Genomic DNA, 21,990 nt, shown 5'->3' with positions numbered 1-21,990 from the left:
CCCAAGGCTCCCTTTGTCAACACCATTGCTCCTCATTCTGGCTCTTTGCCCGGTTTTCTAGAGGAGAGGGCAAGATGGGAGATGGGGAAGCATCTTGAGTTCCAACAATGATGGGTGATCACGGAGGAACTACCATTTATTAAGGATCTACTATATGCCATGCATTTGTACACATTATCTCATTATCTCCCGCCCCTCCTAACTACTCTGTGAGGTATTATGTAATATAGCATAGCAGTAAATAGCACCGTCTTTGGAAACAGGTAGACCGAATCCTTGCTAGTTGTGCGACCCGGGACAAAGTTTAGTCTAAGACTTAGTTTCTTCCTCTGTAAAATGAGGATATTGATTCCTACATCGAAGGGTTGCTGGATGCTCAACAGTGATAATACAGAAGGAATAAAGAAAAGAATCAGGCTTAGTAATTTGCTCAAGGTCATATAACTCAGTGGAATTCCAATTCCGTTTTAGCTAACTCTACAGCCAATGTTCTTTCCACTACCACTTTGTAGTTAGGTGTAATCGTTTTGAGCAAGTTTAGTTAAGTCTTCTGGGCCTCGGATTCCTCATTTGTAAAATACAGAGTTCATTCATCAAACTCTTGTGTCAACGTGTGCACGTAATGAAGACTGCAGTTCCCTCCTCCCTCCCCTTTTCATTCGACGTAGGTCATTTATCTTTAACTTCTAAAATGGACCTTGCAAGCTTGTTACAAACCGGGCGTAGCCGCACTAACGTAATTATTCACATTCCTCTTTTATTTCCTCTTTCCTCCTCATCCACCTAGGCTCCCGCCCCACCCAGTCCAGGCCACGCCCTGGCGTGTGACGTCAGCACGCCCCGTGCGTCGCGGCGCGGCGCTCACTGGGGGCCCGGCTTTCGCCCGCTGCTGCTGCCGCCGCCGCCGCCGGCCGCGGCTGCTCTCCCAAGATGGCGGCTCCTCCGGGCGAGTACTTCAGCGTTGGGAGCCAGGTGTCGTGCCGGACGTGCCAGGAGCAGCGGCTGCAGGGCGAGGTGGTAGCCTTCGACTACCAGTCCAAGATGCTGGCTTTAAGTATCCTTCCCTGCGCGGAGCCCGAGGCCGGGCCGGCGTGTATGTGCGGCGGTGGGGGGGCGGGGGACGACGGCGGTGGCTGGGGCCCTCTCCGGGCCTAGGGGCGACCGGCTACCGCGGCGCCCGGAGCGCATGCGCACGGCCCTGAGCTCCCCTCCCCCTCTCGTGGGTCCCTCGGTCGGCCTTGGGGACCCTTGTGTCCCACCCGTTGTGGGAGCTGGGCCCCGAACGAGGGTGGGTGGGTGGAGGGGGGCTTGACACGCGGATGGCTTTTCGGGGGGAACGCTAGGAGAGGGGACACAGTAATCCGGAGACGGGTGGTCGTGGGAGGGGGCTGGTGATTGGAGCCCGGTTGGGAGGGGGACGGGTAAAATCATGTGGGGAGGGGGTGTGTAGAGTAAGGAACTGCTAGTGAGTGGGACAGGGGTATGGAGTTCAGGAGGGGTTGTCCACTGATGGGATTTGGTCCAAGAAAGGGCGGTGGGGTGGTGACCAAATGGGCCTCTCCTGTCTGGGGGGAGAGTAACTGCAGGACAGAGTTTGTAGCAGAACTGGGGATAGGGGCTTGTTTTGCTGGTGCTTGTGTATGCGTGGTGCCGCTGGGGGCAGGGAGTGCTGAATTTTCGGCTTCTCAGTGATTTGGAAGTTGCTGTTTTGGGGATGTTTGTATTGGAAACCTGGTCTAGAGAGAGAGGACCACGTTTTTCAGGGGTTTATGTATGGATGTGTGGGTTACAGGTGAAAGAGTAAACTGTCTTCTCTTGTCAGCCCAGCACATGGAGTCCTGACTTCTCCATAGCAGTAGCCTTCCCTTTTGAATGTGTCAGTGTTTAACAGAATGGAAAAGGTGGTCTCTTTCTTTGGGGTGGAAGTGATTTCTGAATTACTCCAGGAAACTCAGTCGTGGAAACAGAATACTACCTGGTTGTAATAAATGTGCCACCCCTTCCCCTTTTATTTCAGCCACAGGTGGGTTTATTTGGATTTTTTTTTTTTTAAGAGTAATCGCTTATGGCACCTTTCAAAAGGAAGTTTCCTACTGAGTCTGCTGCTGCCTTTGACTGGCAAGTATTTTAATTCATTTAACTACTGGTTGTGGATTTGTAGCTTAGGAAGATGTCCTTTGAAACTAATTACAGCAAGAACAGTAGCGGGTTTTTTTAAATTTCTGTTTTTGTTTTTTAAACACAAGACTTCATACCTGGACCAAGTAAGACCTTTTCCATTAGTGGTTTAGTTGGAAGGATTTCGGAATGAAGAATTACTCTACCTTTAATTGACATACAGTATGCTTTTGAGAAATGGTTGGAGAATGAGTGAGTGAGTGAATGAATGAATGAATGAATGAATGAATGGGTTAGCTAGCTGGGTCACCTTGAGTGAGCTTCCTTTCCAGTGCTGTAGTTTCCTCCTGTGCGAAATGGGAAATCTCAAATCTGAAAAAGAGAAAAGAGCACTGTTCGGATATAGGGAGTATTATACCAAGAACAGGAAGTACTTGCTCCTCAGTGTGGTTCATTAGGTTCAAGACAAACAGTATACATAATGGCATTAAAACTGTATTAAGCCTCTTCATAAAACCGGTAAAGAGAAGGTGACAGAAACACTGTTGAGGCTTCCAATTTTGGATTGTGTTTGGCTTTGAAAAGCTTGAGATCTTTTGGTTATGGGGTTGTGCGGCAGGAAAGTGACAGGCAGAGATTTCCTGCGGAGAGGTGTGATTCTTGTGAGGCTCCCTCTCTTGCTTGTGGCACACCTTTTACACAAGCCTTGGGTGAATTGTGTTTTCCATGCCCCTTTGGGATGTGTCAGTTCTCTGCTTGCCCCTATTTTCCTTAACTTTATTTTTTCACCAGAATGTCCCTCTTCCAGTGGAAAGCCCAACCACGCAGACATCTTGCTCATAAACTTACAGTATGTTTCAGAAGTGGAAATAATTAATGACCGAACAGAAACCCCTCCTCCCCTAGCTTCACTCAATGTTAGTAAGGTAAGGACTTGAGGGCAGTTCTGGTTCTCCAAAATGATGGGAAATTGGAGTCTCATTGACTCTTGGTGGTACATACATTGTCCATTGTTTGTTTTTCATTTTTTTCAGTGATTTACAATTGCTTGTTTTGATATATTTTTTAAAAAATATATCAGTTTAACTTTTCTCTTTATTCCTGGGTATCTTCAGAAGATTTTAAGAAATGTCTTAATGACCAAATAGAGAAATAGAGTTGAGAGCTGGCTTTTGTCCTTTGTGAAAGAGGGCTTCCCCGCCCCCCGCCCCCCCCCCCCTCAACCTGCAGTCCATGTGTGAACTTCCAGTGTTGGGAGGGTTGGGTAGGGGTGTTGCTTCTGAACCTCCTGAAATTGTGTATGTGTGCACATGAGAATATATGTTTCCTGGGTGAAGATTTGGAATATTTTTTTAGATTCTCAGAGGGATTAATGACCTACAAAAATTTGAAAACCACTGCCTTAGAGCTTTGTTTTTGTCTTTATGTTTGAATTTTGAGGTCTAACAAAATTAGAGTTTTAGGATATTTTAATCTTGGATGTACAGATTGGTCTCTGGGAACCCTCAGATAACTTTCCTGATTCTTTAGTTCTGTTAGCCAAAGTTCATGTTGATCAATAATAGTAATGCCCCAAGCCCTGTTGTAGCCTTTGCTGTGCCCTGTACTTGGAGCACCCTTTCAGAATGACTGGAGCCTTATCCGTCAGGACTCAGTTTAATGGCACCTCTTTCAAGAAGTCTTCTCTGATCACTCAGGCTAAAGTGATTTGCCCCCATTATTCTCTCTTACAGTACCTTAGCCTTCAGAGATAAGGTGACATATCATATATAGTCCAATCTGGGACATTTTTGAGAGTAAAGGCGGGGGGTGCTTTTGTTTTACACCGAGACGAGTATAGATTGGTGTGTCTTGGGCAAACTGCGACTTAAGGTTACCCTCTTCATAGCTTTTTTGTAATTATAATTGTATATCATTTGTTTACTTTTCTATCTAACCAAAATTTGTTTTGTGGGATTCGGAACTATACCCGTTTTGTTCATCACTAAATATACAGAGCCTTGCGCAGAGTACGTGCTTTGTAAGTACTTGTTGAATGAGTAAGTTAGGCCTTCAGTTTTCATAACTGTTGCCTTTCCTTAAGTCTCTTGAATTAGTGTGGTGGAAGTTTTTTTCCCTTTATAAGAGTATTGGAATAATGTATATTCTCTTGCCTCTCTTGGGAATGTAGTGTGTTTGCTACAATTCAGCAAAGCAGGGAGACACTCAGGCAGCTGAAACAAAGGAGAGTGACTGAGGCTGGCAGAATGCAGTTACCTCAGATCTGGAGTTCCCTTCTTTCTAGATTCCAGGGAAGTGCCACACTTTTTTTTTTACTGATGTCTGAGGACAGATTCAGAAGGGTCTTGGGTTTCATATTAAAGCCTGTTGCGTACAGAATGTCCCATTCTTAGACTTATAGATTTTTGGAACAGTGGCTCAGTCCTCCTATTAAAGTATAGGTCGTCTTTGGATGATCTTCTGTTAGCAGAAGAGATTATTTATTTATTTTATTTTTGGCTGCGTTGGGTCTTCGTTGCTGCCTGCGGGCTTTCTCTAGTTGTGGTGAACGGGGGCCACTCTTCATTGCGGTGCGCGGGCTTCTTGTTGCGGTGGCTTCTCTTGTTGTGGAGCACAGGCTCTAGGCACGCAGGCTTCAGTAGTTGTGGCACGCGGGCTCAGTAGTTGTGGCTTGCGGGCTCCAGAGTGCAGGCTCAGTAGTTCTGGAGCACGGGCTTAGTGGCTCCGCGGCATGTGGGATCTTCCCGGACCAGGGCTTGAACCCGTGTCCCCTGCATTGGCAGGCGGATTCTTAAACACTGTGCCACCAGGGAAGTCCCCAGAAGAGATTTTAAAAGTTTCAAATAAAATAGTTTATGCCTGGTATGTTGAGGGTGAAAAGGGCTCTAAGTTATCCTTTAGTGTTTGTAGGGTATGAGAAGTTTGTCAGCAACCTTTAGTGAGTAGTCGAGGAAAGATAATCTGAAATAGGGATGATTTTGTCAAATTTAAAAGATACAGGATTCTGCTCTTATGACCACCAAGTGCCACCATTTATCTGAGAGGGGCTGGAGTGGTGTGGGTGGGACTGTTAAGTGGGAGCTGTTGAGAAGCAATTCTTTGTTATTGGTTTGCGGATTATCTTTGCCTTTAGGGTTTTGCTTTCTGCTGGTCAGTTGTCTACTAGCATTATTGTTAACTAGTTGTTTACCCACTCTTTCAAGAAAGCAGCTGGAAGTAATAGGTTGTGGAATACCAGAAATCTTTACTTTTCTTACTTTGTGGCCTGCTTGCCAAGTCTTGAAAAAGGAGTCAGAAACTGAAGACTAAAATTAGGTTGGAGGGCTGTCTTTGGGTTTCATTTATTCATTCTTCATTCGTAGAGTTGTTTATGAATAAGCTATATTGGTGTTCCCTTGAAACCAACCTTTGAGGATGCTTTGTGATTCTTCCCAAGGGCTCTTACTGTTACTGAAAACAGCTAATCTGGGCAACTACATGTTGCTTGAATGACATGAAAAGTTCATCTCATTTAAGAGCATGAGCTTGAGTTCTTTTTAGGATGGAGGATTGTTTAAGCGTTTTAGAAGGGAACTAAAGTGCCTTGAAATTCCTGGAAGAAAACTGTTGATACTTGCAGTCTAGGGAGCACTACCTGTGTACTCCACTTCCAGTGCAAGGTAACATCACGTGATGGCTCATCTTGCTGACATAGTAAGTGCTCTGTTTAATTAAACCTGTTGATATAAACCGGATATTTACTCCGACCCAGCAGGAAATGGAATAGAAGGCCTTTTAAAGGAAATATTTAATTCCAGCCCAACTAGAGATGGTATGAACTAGCAGTTCTTGGAGATGAGCTTGTTTTGCTTTTGGTTGGCACTTTCACTGCAGGCTAAGATGTCCTATGTCTGTCCACAGCAGTGGGATGTAAGAGGAAGCTTGGAAGAGGACAGTGGGGTCACAGAAGGTAGAAGTTTTGAATGTCATTTTATCTTCTCCACAGTAACATTGTACCCTGTAAAATTGTTTTGAATTTCCTGACTGTAAAAGTACAAAAGCACACCAAAGCCAATCATAAGTGAGGTTCAGGTTATTCACCATGTGGCTTATTAGTTTTCTGTCACGAGGAAGGTTTAAATATTGCATGAGGATGAGAGCCCAGGGTCTGCATGGTAGGGTGAAGTAAAGTGTTTCTTAACAAGTTCCTTTGAATTGACTCCACATTTTGTTCTCTGGGGTTAAAGATTGCCCATGAGTTAGTGCTCTCAGATGATTTGGGACATGTCAGTATTAACAGAGTTCTCTTTTATGTAGCATTTATCAAACATTTACTGAAAATTATTTTGTGCAAGGCATTGTGGTAAGCTCTGTTGGGGACCATACCTTACATTTTTCTAGGGCTTTACAGTTTACAAAGAGCTTTGACACATCTCGGTTCATTCTCAAAACCATGCTTTGTGATCTTTAGAGTGTATTCTTTTCCTTTTAGTTTAAGAGATGGGAAGATAGGCTTATCAGTTTAAGTGACTTGTTCTAGGTTATATGGCAAGTAGTGTAGGAACTAATATTTTTACATGCCACCCTCTGAACTAGTAATCGGTAGACATCTCGTTTAATCCTAACAATAGTTCTTATGGTGTGGGTACCATCACCATCTTACAGAAAAGTAAACTGAGTCTCAGAGAGGATGAGTCAGTAGCTTAAGGTCATTCGACTAGTAAGTGATTGAGCTGGAATTTGAAGTCAGGTCTGATGTTTTGATGGCAAAGTCCCATGTTTTTTCTGCTTCTGTGTGCGCTTACCCAAGGAACTTATAGAGTAGGTTGGTGACATGAAATGAGTATGCAGATATCTATAATCCTAAGTAATATTTCTGAGTAAAGAGAAGCATCTGTGTTGTGTGGTCAGGAGCAGAATGGTCTAGTAGAAAGAACACTGGAACCAAGTGGATAAGTCTTTAAAGTCACTTCTCTGCCTCTTAACCTTGCTGAGCATCAGCTTTCTCACCATAGAGATGGGATCATGTTAGTACCTATCTCATAGAGTTGTTTGGAGGATTAGGTCAAGTTGCCCAGAGTTGGCAGATGTTAGTCCTATTCTCCCGCATTAGCTGTGTGCAACCAATTGATGTTCCTTGAATTATGGTGTAGGAGCAGGATGGGGGGAGAGGGGCAGTATGACAAAGGGAAGCAGCCAAGAACATTGGCACTGTTCTTATGTCAGTCTTTCCTGATACTAGATCTGACATTCACTCAGATATCAGAACTTGCCAACCCAAGACTGGGGAAAATCAAAATTATATTGGATACCTCTTGTTGTGACCAGAATTAATGTGAATTTCCAGGACAGTGTTATCAAGTGGCATAATTAAGTGAACACTTGCCTGAGTACTGGAGGTTAGCGTGAGCAGTCACAGAACCTAAGAGGTTGTGCTTTCAACTCCTGAGACTCTTAGGAAAAAACTCACTGAGACAGCCAAGGCAAGTGTTATGTATTCATTTGTTTGGATAAATGCCTCCAGTGCATCGAATGACATGTAAGTCTCCTTCTCACTTTGCTGATTTGGAGAAGACTTTCTGGAGGAGATGCTCGTATGTTGTGCAGGAGGCAGGAAAAGGGACAAAGCATGGAAAAGTGACCTCCACAGATAAGGCATCGACCTCCCTTACCAAACCACTGATTGATCAGCCTGTTTTGAGTATTTATTACCCATTTGTACCTTACTAACCAGCAGTGAGTGATTAAATGGAAGAAGAACCAGGAAGAAGAGATTCAAAGAGCATTTCATCAGCACCTGGTAATGAAGAATGAGTTGGCTGCCTTTGGATAAAAATGATACTTGGGAGATTGGTCTGGGAGTGGAAGGGCCTGTTCACAAAGTTCACTTTTGAAAGGAACTGACGTCATTGCTTACCTTTAGGTATGATGTCACACAGGGAAGAATTGACTTGGTGTTTTTTTATTTTATTTTATTTATTTTATTGATTGATTGGCTGCATTGGGTCTTTGTTGCTGTGCACGGGCTTTCTCTAGTTGTGGTGAGCGGGGGCTACTCTTCCTTGCGGTGCGTGGGCTTCTCATTGCGGTCTCTTCTCTTGTTGCCGGAACACGGGCTCTAGAGCGCAGGCTCAGTAGTTGCAGCGCACGGGCTTAGTTGCTCCGCAGCATGTGGAATCTTCCCAGACCAGAACTCGAACCCATGTCCCCTGCATTGGCAGGCAGATTCTTAACCACTGTGCCACCAGGGAAGCCCTGGCTTGGTTTTTGTTTTGAGTTCTAACCAGCTTGAAAGCTAAGATTTAGCATAACCTTACGGCTTTCTGTTGACGTGAGGGATAATCCTCAAGTATGAGTAAATTCCTGGGGTCGTTGGTAGCTACTGCATTGTGGCCTGTGTGCATGGACCTATCCTGTTCGCTGAGACCTTGACCATATCTTGACCCTAACGTGTTGAGGTATGGAGTTATCACCAAGTAGAATCAGATGACTTGGCCACCCTATGTTTAGGTATGTATATATTAGTAAAAGGTAGAATGTGTTCATATTATGAAAGTGGAAGGGAAATAACTTGTCTAGGGAAGGCAAGACTTTTTTGTCAGATAAAATTTTTCTGGCTTCTAGAAGCTGCATGTAACCTACTGGCTCACTTGATTAGAATGTGTTGTCAAGGCCACAGTCCCAGGTTAGAGTCCACCAGCAAGTTTTGCACCTGACTCTGAGCAGACAGCTGCTTCCTCACAGAAGTGTCATGAAGATGCAAGCAAGTGTGGGGTGAAGAGAAGAACCCATCATTGCTGAGTAACAGGGACACAGTAAGTAGTGAGTGGTGTGAGATGAAATCAGAGAGGTAGAGTGATTGACTGCCATTTTAAAAATCACTAACCTTTGAAAGAGGTCACATTTGGTGGCATTCAAACATTGGGGTCAACCTGATAACCATAGTAGGGGGTGCAGCGTTCCAGGCTAGGGCTCATGACTCACTTCAGGCTCTAGTGCATGGCAGCCCGCTGACTTGGTGGAGCCCTCCTCAGGTCAAGAGTTTGGTTCTGAAGGGGGCTTTCCTGACATCACAGGGGTGTGGGGAGAATCGTCTACGTGAAAAGACAGATTGCTCGGCCCAAGTGACTGGCAGAGATGTGCCATAGGTGTGTTGTTGCAGCCACCTCTGCATTCTATCTCTTTGACACAGAGACGATTCAAAATAAGCACTTTACTGATAGCTCAGTGGTAGTATCTCTTACAGTGTTGAGAAAGGGGCATTCTAACTGGTTTAATTTTCCTGGCAGAGATTAGGCTTGGGGGGGAAGAAAAAAACAAGTGGTGCAGTCAAGTTCTAGCATTGGAATTTAAGGCTAGCTTAGATAAATACCAGAAACTACCCTGGAGAGTGAAGCAAATTGTACATGAACTGGAAAGTTAAAGGATCTATATACCATGCCAAAAGCTAACAGTATAGTGTGGTAGAATGTGGGGAGTTTGAAGAGCTGGGTTCTTTTCACAGCTGGACTGCTAATGAATTGTTGTATGACTGTGTGTTAGCCACTTAACCATTGGGAACTGGTCTGTGAATCTCTAATAGTCAAGGTTTCTTTTCCTTTGATCTGACTTCCCTCTCTCTCCCCCTCCCTTCCTGGTGCTGGGAATGTCAGGATGATTAAGATACTGCTTTTGTCCTCAAAAATCTCATGTTTGGGAGTGGTGAGGGACAGCAGCATTTAACTTCTTGCAGGGGGGCAGCAAACCTTTTCTGTAAAGGGCCCAATAGTAAATATCTTAGGCTTTGTGGGCTATACATTCTCTGTCACAACTATCAACTTTGCCTTTGCCGCAAAAGCAGCCGTGGGTGATATGTAAACAAATGGTCATGGTCGTTCCAATAAAACTTAACTAAAACAGGTGGTTGTCTGAATTTGGCCCACAGGCTGTAGTTTGCCAATCCTTGGCTTAGAGTAGTGAACATTTTAGGAAAGCCTTCTCAGATGTAACAGTGGAGTAGGGTCTTGAAGAACAAATCACAATTCATTTGGTAAAGGGAGGGAAGTTAAATGGAATCAAGCTGATTTGGATTGATTTCAGTTTGTCCATCTTTGCAATTTAAAAACTTTTGCTCTTCTGTCAGTGAGCTAAACTGGTGGCAGTTCTTAGAAATGAGGGAAGGGACTAGTTAAGTGCCAGTATTGGTGTTAGATGTATATCTTACTGAACTCCAATAACAACCCTTTAGGATGGGCCCCCATGAATGGACTAAGGCTCAGGAGAGGTTATGCATCTTGCTCAGATTCATGCAGCTAGTGAGTGGTAGGTAGGGGTTTGAGCTGGAATCTCTTTTGTTTGTGGTGGTGGGGGGCAAGGGGGTGGCTTTTCTTTTTTACTTTTCTTTTTCTGCCCTCTTCAGAGCCCAGGAAATGACAGCACATGGTTCTTTCACTATCTCTGAATAAAATCAACTCTTTATTCTATAAACAAAGCCCCCATTTTGGCACATAAAGTGCATTTTCCAACTTACTATTCCAGTTATATTTTGGAAGTTATTCTGTTAAGGATTTATAGCCTCTCTAGCAGCTCTTAGAGAAAGCAGAAGAGAGAGAGAGCCCTGAGCTCATTGGCTAAAGGAAGGTTGGATTATATGAATTTTTTTGAAATAACCCACAAGGCACCTTCTCTGTGCTAATAATAATGATGTTATAATAATAATGTTAACAGCTAATATTTGTACAGTGCTTTACAACTCACCTAGTGCTCTCACCCATGTTATCTCCCTTAATCCTCACGGCCGTGTGTGAGATGGCTAATTTGAGCGTATACTCTCACAGATAGGTTGCTGAGGTCAAATTTCAGTTTATATCAGCGCCAGTTTTTTTTCCTGGCAGAGTCCTGTGGAGGTTCCACAGCAGTGCTGGTGTCAGGGTCTTGGGACTAGGAAATTACTCTGTTGGTGTCCAGGAGGTTTATCTGTCTTTTGTAGCTATGAATAGTGTTTGTTGACATAATTACAAATAACTAAGAAAAACTATTGACTTTGCTGGCAACTAGTTTTTGTTCTAAGCCAGGTGAAGTATAAAACTTTGCTTATAGCGTGTACTGACTGACTTGAGGCTGGCCTGTATTGTACGACAGCAATATGATAGTCAGAGCCTGGAGACTGAGGTGACACTGTGGCCCCTGGATTTGCAAGGGTGTTTTTCCTTCTTTTTTTTTAAACATCTTTATTGGAGTTTAATTGCTGCATGGTGTTTTTCATCATAGCTCAACGCTCTCAATGTACCTTAACTTTCTAGTGCAGAAGACTTGCTGGACTTAGCTTCTCTAGTCTTGGCACATCAGAAAATGATGGGTTCAGGGAATACCCATTATTATTGGCCTGAAATGCTTTCTCACACAGGATCTGTTTTCTTAAAAGCATTCCTATGAATTACCTTCAACCAAAGAAAGAAAGGATGTCCTTGAGGTTTAGGGTGAGACTGGGACCCTTTTCAGAAAACAGAGGCCCTTCACTAAAAGGCAGACAATTGTGTTCTGTACAGAGGACATTGATGGAAATGTCAGAATTCACTGATAAAAAGAGAAGATGGCAGCTGAGGCTTAAAATGTTTTCTCTTTTATAAAACATTTTCTTTTACATTCAAATTTATAAGTGTATTTTCAACATTTCTCTTATTTCTCTTAGGTGGAACTATTTGAGTATAGTGCAGAGTTCAGAATGCAAGCTCTGGAGTCAGACTGTTTGGGTTCAAATCCAGACTCTCCCACTTGTGACTTGGTAAACTTGGGCAAGTCCATCTGTTAAGTTGGAGTAATTTTAGTCCCTATTTCACAGAATTGTTGGGAAGATTAAACATTGAATACATGTAAAGCGTGTAGCTCCGTGCATTGCGTGGAGTAATTTCTCACTCAACAAATTAGCTCTTAGGATTTTAGTGTTCACTGCCAGGCCCCTGGGACTCTACTGTTCCCCTGCTTGATTCAGTGTTTTGGTTCATTGTTATGTATTCTGGGACATGACTTCAAGCAGGGTTCTCTATTTGAGTTCCCAGCTATCTGAGGTTGTAAAGAACAGTATTTTATTAGAAACTTTCAGACAGGAACTTTCAGCCAGGGAGCAGGAAGACTTGGGGATATTGATAGTTGGAAGAAATATATATATATATTTTAAAATAACTTTATTTAATGAATCTCATATTGATGAATATTTGGGTTATTTTGGGGTTTTCATATTATTCATCTCAGGTTACTTTTTAAAAAATTTATTTATATTATGTATTTTTTTTTTGGCTGCGTTGGGTGTTCGCTGCTGTGCGCGGGCTTTCTCTAGTTGCAGCGAGCGGGGGCCACTCCTCGTTGCTGTGCGTGGGCTTCTCACTGCAGTGGCTCCGCTTGTTGTGGAGCATGGGCTCTAGGCATGCGGGTTCAGTAGTTGTGGCTCACGGGCTCTAGAGCACAGGCTCAGTAGTTGTGACGCACGGGCTTAGTGGCTCCGCGGCATGTGGGATCTTCCTGGACCAGGGCTCGAACCCATGTCTCCTGCATTGGCAGACGAATTCTTAACCACTGCACCACCAGGGAAGCCCCAGAAGAAATATTTTTGAGCCTGCTTGTTGCTAGCCAAGAATGAGGGCTTTCCAGAAGTGCGCCCCAGAATTGAAACAGCAGGAGCAAGCGTGGGCCCTTAAGATGACAGTGGTTCTTGGCTGCTTTGGTCTGCCATCCCTCAGCCTCCATCAGGCCTTGCAGGCAGCACTGCCAGTTCTGGGCAGCAGCTGCAGTGCTTCCTAACCCCTCTGTGAGGGCAGCTGGTTGGAAGGCCCGAATACAGAGGGAAGACAAACCAAGAGTGGCTCAGTGGAGTCAGTAGGTCACATCCAGCAGGTTCCTCTCTGGACTTTGCTTCCCTTGTTGGATCAGCTGTCACAGCCTGTTAAATACTTGCAGTAGGAATCCCTCTGGATTCCCCACAGCACCTGTGCTTTCCTGGTCTGGGTATGTGGAAATAAGATGGCCCAGCTGGTGACCAAGTAACAAGATGAGGTTATAACAAGATGCTTGGATTATGTTGTTGTGGCTGCTTCCTCTTCTCCATGTCACTGAGTGCAGGAGGAGAGATGCGTTGTCGCTGTTCACTGATGCACTCACTCGAGGGTTACCCAGCAGCAGGCGTGACTAGAAGCCTTTTAATATTGACGTGCTTTGGAGTCAAGTTCATGCGCTTTTCTTTGTTGCCCACATCAAGTTGCTATATATAGAATGGCCAAGAGAGGAAGAACTGGTTAGTAGACAAGGAATGAATGTTTTCACTGGGAATTGTGCAAAATAAAAGGAGAGGTAGATAAATGCAGGCTGTCTTGTGCAGTTATTTCAATTAGGCCACGTGTACATTAGTAACATGTATTTGTAGGTTTGTGCTTCTCAGTCTGCCTGAACCCAGTGTATTCTTAAAGTTGGTGCCTTTAACATTCTTTATGATTCTAACCCAGTTAGTGCTTCAGTTTTGATTGGAAGAGAGGCCAGCAGTTGGCATGCTTGCACTGAAAATGAATGTAGTATGGTGATAGTTACTGAATTTAAAAACTGCAGTCCTGATGACCCTCTGAAGCCTAAAAGTCATACCCTACACCTCCTCTGTTGGGGACAGCTTTTATTGGTTTTCTCTGGCGATTTGACAGTAACCATAAACTTATTAACTTGGAGTAACTGGACCATTTATAGATATGCATTAGTTTACAAAAATATGATGTGGGGAAATGTAGAGCTACAGCTAACTTGAGGGTAGAGTGATAGTCACTTGCTTTACAAAAGGAGGCTTATCCACATTTGTCATGGGTTTTCAGGAACATGTGTGAAAAGAGCAGGGTAATCTCCCTTCCCTTCTCACCCCAATTTTGAGAAGAAACATTTCTAGATTCTTTTTGTGAAGGTAATCTTCCTCATGCCTAATTGATGCAGTTCTCTGTGGGAGAAATTTAACCCGTTTATACAGCCTCTTAGTGAAAGCAGATCTCTGTAGCTGAATATTAGGTTTAAGCATTTTCAGATTGCCATGAAAATACAGTTCATAAACTGGCAGCTGGAGGCTTCAGGGTTTGCTGTGAATCCAAATCCCCAAAGCACAATTGCAGGTACAGGTAGAGTAGTTGAGGATATTGGGGCAAATTGAAATAGTCAGCTTACACTGATTTCTGCTGACTTTTCCAAGGCTCTCCCTTGTATCATTTAGCATTTGGGATCAGTCTGCACTATGGGTTGAGATGGAGAGTCATCTAGTCCATTCTCCTTTGCTTTCAGACCCTTTAGAAGAGATTGTACAACAGGTATTTGGCGGAGGCCGGGGGTGGGAGTGACTAGGGTGTATTTTGAAATCATTGTTCTATAACCATTGTGTTGATTTTACTCAGGCTGTTTAAACAAATCACTTGTGGCTGAGATTTATATCCATTTTACTCTGCCTCTGGCAAAAATTCAAAAGTGGTTCTTCTTCCAGCTTTCCCGCCCCTCCCCAACCCCAGCTTCATTTGTCAGTTCCATTCTTAAATATTCTGCATGGATGCCTGCTTTTCCTGAGCCAACTCTTGTCTTCCTGAATGGGTGCTGTTACTATCTAGGCAACACAAGCTTTATAGAAGCAGCTTTGTCTGACCCAACGTTGGGAGGTGTTTTTGGTCTTCAGGGATAAATATTTTTAAAAAGACCTCAGAGTGAGACCCTTCTGCCTGCTCATGGGGTAAACATCTGCCTGACCACTAGCCACTTCTCAGGAGCTCTGCAGGAGCTTGGTTAATCCAAGGGAGCTCTGCTTCCCTCCAGTTTTCCTTTCTTTCCTTGGAGACTTCAGATTTTCTTCAGGATTGTTTGGAAAGTGAGACTCAAGGAAACTCCTTGTTACTAGGGTTTTCTTGGTGACCAAGTAAGCTTTGCTTGTTGCTGCTTAAAATACACCCCTAGCAGTTCTCATTCCATAGAAACTGAGTGCTTTCAAGCCACGAGGCTTCCTTGCTGCAGTTGGGATTGCCAGTGCTCAGGGGAATGCTGTCAGCCCTGTGCATTTCCTTCTCTGTAAAGTTGTAGCCTGGTGGGGCCAGAATGGCAGGACCTGGCTTGAAAGATCATTTATTTACTGTTGCTGTATTTGTCTCTCTCCATGTCCTGGGGACCACGTGAAAAGGGAGCTCTGGCTTTAAATCACTGCAGAGTTTTGGCCTTTCTTCCCCCTTTTACCTAGGGAGTCCAGAGTGACAGCGTGCATGAGCTGTGCTCATACCCCCTCCTCCCTCAGTCTTTGAAACTCAGAGGCAGTTGAGGCTCCCCAGTTACCCTAACCTGATTGAAGGCCTCCTTTTCTCTTCTTCATAGTCAAACCCACACTTAATAAAGTGCTTCATTTTACCAACAATTAGACACTTTGCTTATTTTTCCTCCTGTAGAACTATGTTTGGCTTATGGTTTGAAAGGTCACTGTTAAAGCAGAATATGAATGTTTAAGAATTCCAAGCATCTAGGTACTTTGGGAATGTGCTGGAGGTATGATCTCTCTTTGCATTTAAGGAGCTGGTATTTGGGGACAGGTTGGGTGTTCTCATGTGTATGTTTGTGCATATGTCTTTAGTATGCTGCAGCATCAGTATACTAAGTATATGTTCTTGTTCATGGATCTGAAAATCTCCAAGTCATTTGTTTGACTTTCAGATGCATTATCTGCCTTTTGTGTAAACCATCAGTGTATTTGTTTTGTCTTCCACTCGAATTTGTACTTCTGTAGTCTAGCAACCAGTAGTGTGGGGTGGGGACCAGAAATGTATTAGAGGGGCAGTAGGGATAGACAGGATACCCACCCCTGCTGGGAGCGATTTACTAGATTTGAGTAGACCTACTAGACTTTACTACAATTCTTGATCAGTTTATGGTTGTTCCACTAGAGGGCAGTTAAGGAACAGACATGAGGTAGAATGCAGACCATTCCTTTTTTTAAAGAGCATGGTAGCTATAGCCCAAGTCGAAGGTGGACAGTATCCATGGTTAGGTTTCCTGGAGTCCTGGCTCCCCATGTGAGTACAGATAATGGTACTAGAATTGTTGAGTCTTTAGAACTTCAAATCCTGGTCTTTGAAGGTGTGGTAGACATTTATTTCTAAACCTGAGGCTCTAGCGCAGTAGCTGATAAAAATTCTTAATTCTTTCCTTTCGTAGAAATGTATGCATTACCTTTTATCTCTGACCACCACTTTCCATCAGGTAGGCCCCCCCCCCCCCCGCCCCCAAGTCATACTCTGTAACCTTGCCCTACTCTATTTTTTTCCTAGCACTTAGCCCTGTCTGAAGTTATCTTGTTTGTTTTTGTTTATAGTCGGTCTCCCCTGCCCCCTTCTGTGCTGTATCTCTAGCTTAGTACAGTGAATGTCTGGCACATGGTAGGCATTCAGTAAGTACTGGAAGGAACGGATGTTTGCCAGGAATAGCAGTAACTGTTGAGGTATATTGTGTGTGTTTTTGTTTGTTTCACTTTTGATCTCAGAAAACTGAATCTACCCAAATCAGTCTTTTCCGGCATCTTTTCCTCAACTTAGGTCCTGAAGGAAGGATGAAGGTGAATGCTTTTCTGAGTCTCTTTCCTTTCCCCCACCCTAGCTTGCCAGCAAAGCACGGACAGAGAAGGAGGAGAAGCTGAGCCAGGCCTATGCAATCAGCGCTGGTGTCTCCCTAGAGGGCCAGCAGCTCTTCCAGACCATACACAAGACGTGAGTTGGGGGGAGCATAGGGGTCCCTTGCCCCGGGGGTGATGCTGCCTGACTGTGCTGTCTGGTGGCTGATTTTGGGGTAGTTGTGTTTATGAATGTCACAAGGGAAGCTGGTTAGTGTGTTGGCAGTACCTCGGCTTCCAGAGATGCGGTGCTTGTTGCCTTTCTGTATGGTAGAATGGTGTAATCTCCAACAAGTTGTCTGCTCTGGGCTTCATTTTCTTCATCTGTAGAACTTAGTTTTGGATTAGAGTATCCCTAAGGGTCCCTTCCAGACCTAGTATTCCATAATTTAGAACTAGTGATTTCTTTCTCTTTTATTATTTTGATCTTGTACCTTTCTCTAAAAGCTGATGCAGTTTTATTAAGGGAAAGTTATATCTGTCTCCCTCTTCCCAATTATATATTGGGGTGAACATAAGGAGTTAGGGAGAGCAGAAGGCCACCTTATTACCACCTCATAAAAGACATTTTGTCACAGCAGAAGTCATTTGACTCTCCACTAGCTTCCCTAGCTGCTGAAAAACTGAAACATTTGACACTCCCCCTTCTTCCTGCTGCCTTCTGTTACCCTATTTAACCACCTGAGTCTGGTGCACAGATGGTAGCTGGCATCAGAGCTGTTTGAGGCCATGGTGTGAGTATCTAAGCATTTACAGGTATGTGAAGGAACTCTCTTAGCAGCGGCAGCTGCCCTAGGTTCCCCCAAGTGTGAACTGGGTTGGATTTTCCCAGTCTGGCAAGTTACCCAGCTGCCTGATAATTGAGAAGGGCCAGTTTGAGGAGCAGCTATCATTTCGGCTGGTGGGGAGCAGAGTACAGATTGCAATAAGTTGGGGAGTTTGTTCTGTCTTTTGAAAGGTACCATTTCCCCCTAGGCCAAAGGTTGGCAAACTACAGGCAGTGGGCCAGATCTACTCATTTGTTTATGTATTATCTGTGACTGCTTTTGAGGTACAGCAGCAGAGTAGTTGTGACAGAGATTGTATGGCTTGCAAAGCCAGAAATACTTGCTGTCCGACCCTTTATAGAAAAAATTTGCCAACCCCTGCCCTAGGCTGCTATTTAAATTGAATCTAGTGGCCTGAGCCTAGCTGTTTATTTGTAAGTCAAATTAGTTTGGACTTCTGAGGCTGCCACCAAGTTTTCTGTGGTTTTTCAGGTCCCTAATGCTTCAGAGTAACTCTTCTGGACCATCCTTGGAATAAGTGTGCATTGGTTTCATTGCTTTTCCTAGCCAGTGGTGCCCAGGAAATGTTTCTTGGCTACTTCTCCCTATGGGCTGATGGCAACCAGTTATTGGCTGAGTGGTGAGCTAGGAACTTGGGGTTAGCTTTCTGGAGTTATTTATTCATCAGGCAGGAGGTGTGGGATGCCCCGCAAGAGGTAACTTTCACCTGCTCTCTTCTCCTTCCAGCATTAAAGACTGTAAATGGCAAGAAAAAAACATCGTAGTCATGGAAGAAGTTGTTATTACACCCCCATATCAAGTGGAAAACTGTAAAGGCAAAGAGGGGAGTGCACTGAGCCATGTACGCAAAATAGTAAGTAAAGGAGCCGTGAAACCTTAGGGAGAGGATGATTCCTCAGCCTTCTCCCCTCCAGCCTGAGGGCAAGACATTACGCCGCAGTCCCTGCCCCTTTTGACACAGCCAGCCTGCGAGCAGCCCTGCCTGATCACCCTGCCTCCCTGCAGCATGGTGCTCTGCAGCCATGGCTTGGACACTCTTGGGGGGTGGAACCACTGGGCAGTGCAGAATAAAGCGAGTGGTCAACCCCATGTCCTCTGCAGTGTGGCTTTTTGGAATTATCCAGACCATTCCATGATATTGCGTCTGAACCCAGGCTGGGTTCTTCTCGGGAAGGGCTGGTTGGTATACCTCAGTGGCTGTTGGAGTCTGTGACCCTTCATGTGTCATCTGACTTTCTAGATTGAGTTGCAGCATTTGTAAAAACAAACTGAGCATTGAGAGACCAACATTGTGGATGTAAAAAGTTTTAAGATTGTAATTCCCCACCAGCTTTTCATTCTGCACTTGTGTGAGGAGGGGAGAGGGAGTTTGGGTCATAATAATCTCCCTTCTTGCTTTACTTTATAGATTCCCCTTCTTTTAGACAGTCTTAGCTGAAGCTGCAAAAAATTGTGGCTGAAACAAGAGGACCCCCCAGCTATCTTGTTGGGAAGGCCAGCAGACAGCAAGGGCAAAGGTGCTGAATAATCCACGAGCTAGACAGCCAGGATGGGCTGTTGAAGTCTAGAGTGAACTGTTTGGGAGGCCTTGTGTGCCCATCTCTTTTTCTGATCTAGGCTGACTGGTCTCTTTCAGGTTGAAAAACATTTTAGAGACGTGGAAAGCCAAAAGATACTGCAGCGTTCACAAGCCCAGCAACCACAGAAGGAGGCTGCCCTGTCATCCTGAGTCCACACATACAGAGGACTCTTCCAGCATCCAGCCAAGGAGGCGATGGTGGTGGCTTCAGCGGAGGCAGGCCGGGGGAGGGAAGGGATTCTATATTTCCTGTTGGCTCTTATCAACAAAGGGTCAGCATTTCCAAATCTTAGACTTGAACAAACAAAACACCCAACAGAAAAGAACAAGAGAATAATTTAAAAGTTGAATCATTACTTGACTAACAGACTTCGGTCCACCATGTCCTTTTCACAGCCCCCTTCTGGAACAGTCACCTTGTTAATTTTATTTTTGAAAATTCCTTTCCTTCTCTGCCCTTTCACCTCTGACTTTCCTTTCCCAGTCTGTCTCTGCCATTCTGTTTTTATAAGTGGCTACACTTGCCTTCTGAGTGATTGAAAGAAACTTTTACATCTTCTCTTCCAAAATAAAAGTAACAAGCTGACTGTGATACTTAAGTTGAGACTAGAGCAGCAGACAGAGGTCTCACTTTAAATTTTTCTTTTTTTTTTTTTTCTTTTTTTGCACAGGGCATGGCTTGAATTAGTTTTATTTTTCTTAACTTTAAATATATATATGAAAATATATATTAAAATGTTCTCTAAATATTTTCTGCTTCTTGCAGGTCTTTTTACTAGATCATGGCCACTCTTCCCACCTCATCCCTCTGAAAGTAAACGTGTACTGTCCTCCCCACCACCCATAGCCAGGCAACTAACTTGACTTAGTTCACAGCAAGAATCTCCTGCAGCACTTTGTAGAGCCAGTGTATGCAGATGGGATCTGGCTTTGAGGGTTCCTGGTAGCTTTTTAGTCTTTAACTGTATGTGTACCAGTCTCACATTTGGCAAAAACCTCAGGATTCTCCCTCTGCCTTTGTCTTACTTCACGGTACTAGAAGGACTTCCTCACCACTCTCCTGTCTGCTAGATGGGAGCGTCCACTGCCCTTTCTCCTGTGCCCTCTGCAGGAAGAACTATTTTGCACGGCACATCTCAGCTCCTTCTCGAAGGATGGTTTTCTCTCACGAGAAACCTGGAGTCTACCTATTCCGACCTCTCTTTAAGTCTGTATCCAGAGCCACTAGCCCAGGAGAAAGCTTGGGTGACCTGTCATTTCTCTTCTGCCAACCTCCTGCTCTTATGCCCTTCCCTACCCCCCCTTAAGTTTTACAAGCTTATGACAGTTTGTATGTGCTCAGCCAATGGGCAGAAAACCTGGGAAGAATTTCTGGACTTCAGCCCACCAGTTTGTCTGGTTTGACTAACCTGCTGAGAGTTAAACTGGCACCCATTGCCTCTGTGCCTGCAAGGCGGTCCAGCGGGTAGAGTGTGCCACCATCTGAATATCAGGCACTGTGGCGTGGGAGGTGGGTGATGCTCATGTGACTGGCTAGAGCTTTGGGGGTGGGGTGGGGGTTAACTACTATTGCTTTGGCCATGATCTCTTTCCCCTTCCTTTTTTTTTTAATTAAATAAATGGATCAAAATTAAATAATTCAAGCCCTGCCTTCAAAATGAGATTTTTTTTTTTTTAGTATTGTTTAGCAAAAACAATAAAACCCAAATTTTTTTAACCATCACTCATGTCTCGGGTTTGTGCGTGCTTTAGAGGCCCCAGAGGGAGGGGTCTGAGGAGGTGTGTGTTTGGTTTGACCTTTCCCTTTAAACTCTCTGCTTCCTACTCTTCACCCTCTCTCCTTCTACCCCTGAGAACTCATCCAGAAATACAGTGCCAGGTATATAAGTTAAGAAGGGGGGGCTTCCCTGGTGGCGCAGTGGTTGAGAATCTGCCTGCCAGTGCAGGGGACACGGGTTCGAGCCCTGGTCTGGGAGGATCCCACATGCCGCGGAGCAACTGGGTCCGTGAGCCACAACTACTGAGCCTGCGCGTCTGGAGCCTGTGCTCTGCAACAAGAGAGGCCGCGATAGTGAGAGGCCTGCGCACCGCGATGAAGAGTGGCCCCCGCTCGCCGCAACTAGAGAAAGCCCTCGCACAGAAACGAAGACCCAACACAGCCAAAAATAAATAAATAAATAAAATTAAAAAAAAAAAAAAAAAAAAGAAGGGGATCCAGGGTTGGGAGCTGCATGTAAGTGGAGTAGAGGAAATAAAGGGGGTGGGTACATACATGAGACCATTTGTTACAGGACTGTTGGGAGGAAAAACGAGAGAAGACTGAGAAGTATACTTTCATATCACCTGCCATTGGCCAGAACTTGATTTAAAGTACCAAGCCTTTGATTTAGTCCGCATGGAAATGTAGACTTCTGGAGAAGATAAAAGGGAGAAGAGAGGCGCCCTTGCAAGGTCTAGAAAACCTGAGAGATGCGATTAAAGAAGTGAACGTGATTAATGGGAAATGGCAATCCTGGAAGGAAGCTCTGTGTCGCGTGTCCCACGTCATCACTTTCTCCCCATTGGTCTCTAGGCCTGTGAATGGGAGACAGTGGGTACCAGCTGCTTCTGGTAGGAAGCACTTCTGACTCTTTGGTTTTAGTCCATGAAATGATGTGGGGGAACTTTGAGCAATTCAAGAGGTGGAGTTAGTATGGTGGGAAAGACATGCAGTGTGGAAGGAAGAACAAATGCTTTGGAGACATAAATAGTTGGCTTCAAATTCTCACACTTCCATTTCCTCACTTTGTGACTGCGGATAAGTCATTTTATTTGTCCAAGCTTTAGTTTCCCCACCTGTAAACATGAAACTAATGCTCGTCTCCTAGAACTGGTGTGAAGGGTTAAATAAGATA

The 21,990-nt window shown here is 44.5% G+C and overlaps 1 protein-coding gene across 1 annotated transcript; it reads left to right on the top strand.

Annotated features, from left to right (window-relative positions):
* The first annotated feature begins 851 nt into the window (after positions 1–851).
* LSM12 (LSM12 homolog) lies at positions 852–20,819 on the top strand. The gene is made up of 5 exons (XM_082440445.1): positions 852–1,054; positions 2,911–3,044; positions 16,717–16,826; positions 18,244–18,370; positions 19,154–20,819. Exons 1-5 carry the CDS (start codon positions 931–933, stop codon positions 19,244–19,246), a joined length of 588 nt encoding a protein of 195 aa, XP_082296571.1. The 5' UTR covers positions 852–930; the 3' UTR covers positions 19,247–20,819.
* Positions 20,820–21,990: the final 1,171 nt, after the last annotated feature.

Source organism: Balaenoptera physalus (genome assembly GCF_965194825.1).
Source record: "Balaenoptera physalus genome assembly, chromosome: 20".
Taxonomy (NCBI): Eukaryota; Metazoa; Chordata; class Mammalia; order Artiodactyla; family Balaenopteridae; genus Balaenoptera; species Balaenoptera physalus.
The sequence above is the reverse complement of the archived record's forward strand: the minus strand, read 5'-3'. Positions and strand labels throughout refer to the sequence as shown.

Excerpts from the sequence above, each read along its gene's own strand:
- LSM12 (XM_082440445.1), top strand. The coding sequence starts at position 931 with ATGGCGGCTCCTCCGGGCGAGTACTTCAGCGTTGGGAGCCAGGTGTCG. Across the intron at positions 3,045-16,716 it reads CTTCACTCAATGTTAGTAAG|CTTGCCAGCAAAGCACGGAC; the intron begins GTAAGGACTTGA and ends CCCCCACCCTAG. Across the intron at positions 18,371-19,153 it reads TGAGCCATGTACGCAAAATA|GTTGAAAAACATTTTAGAGA; the intron begins GTAAGTAAAGGA and ends GGTCTCTTTCAG.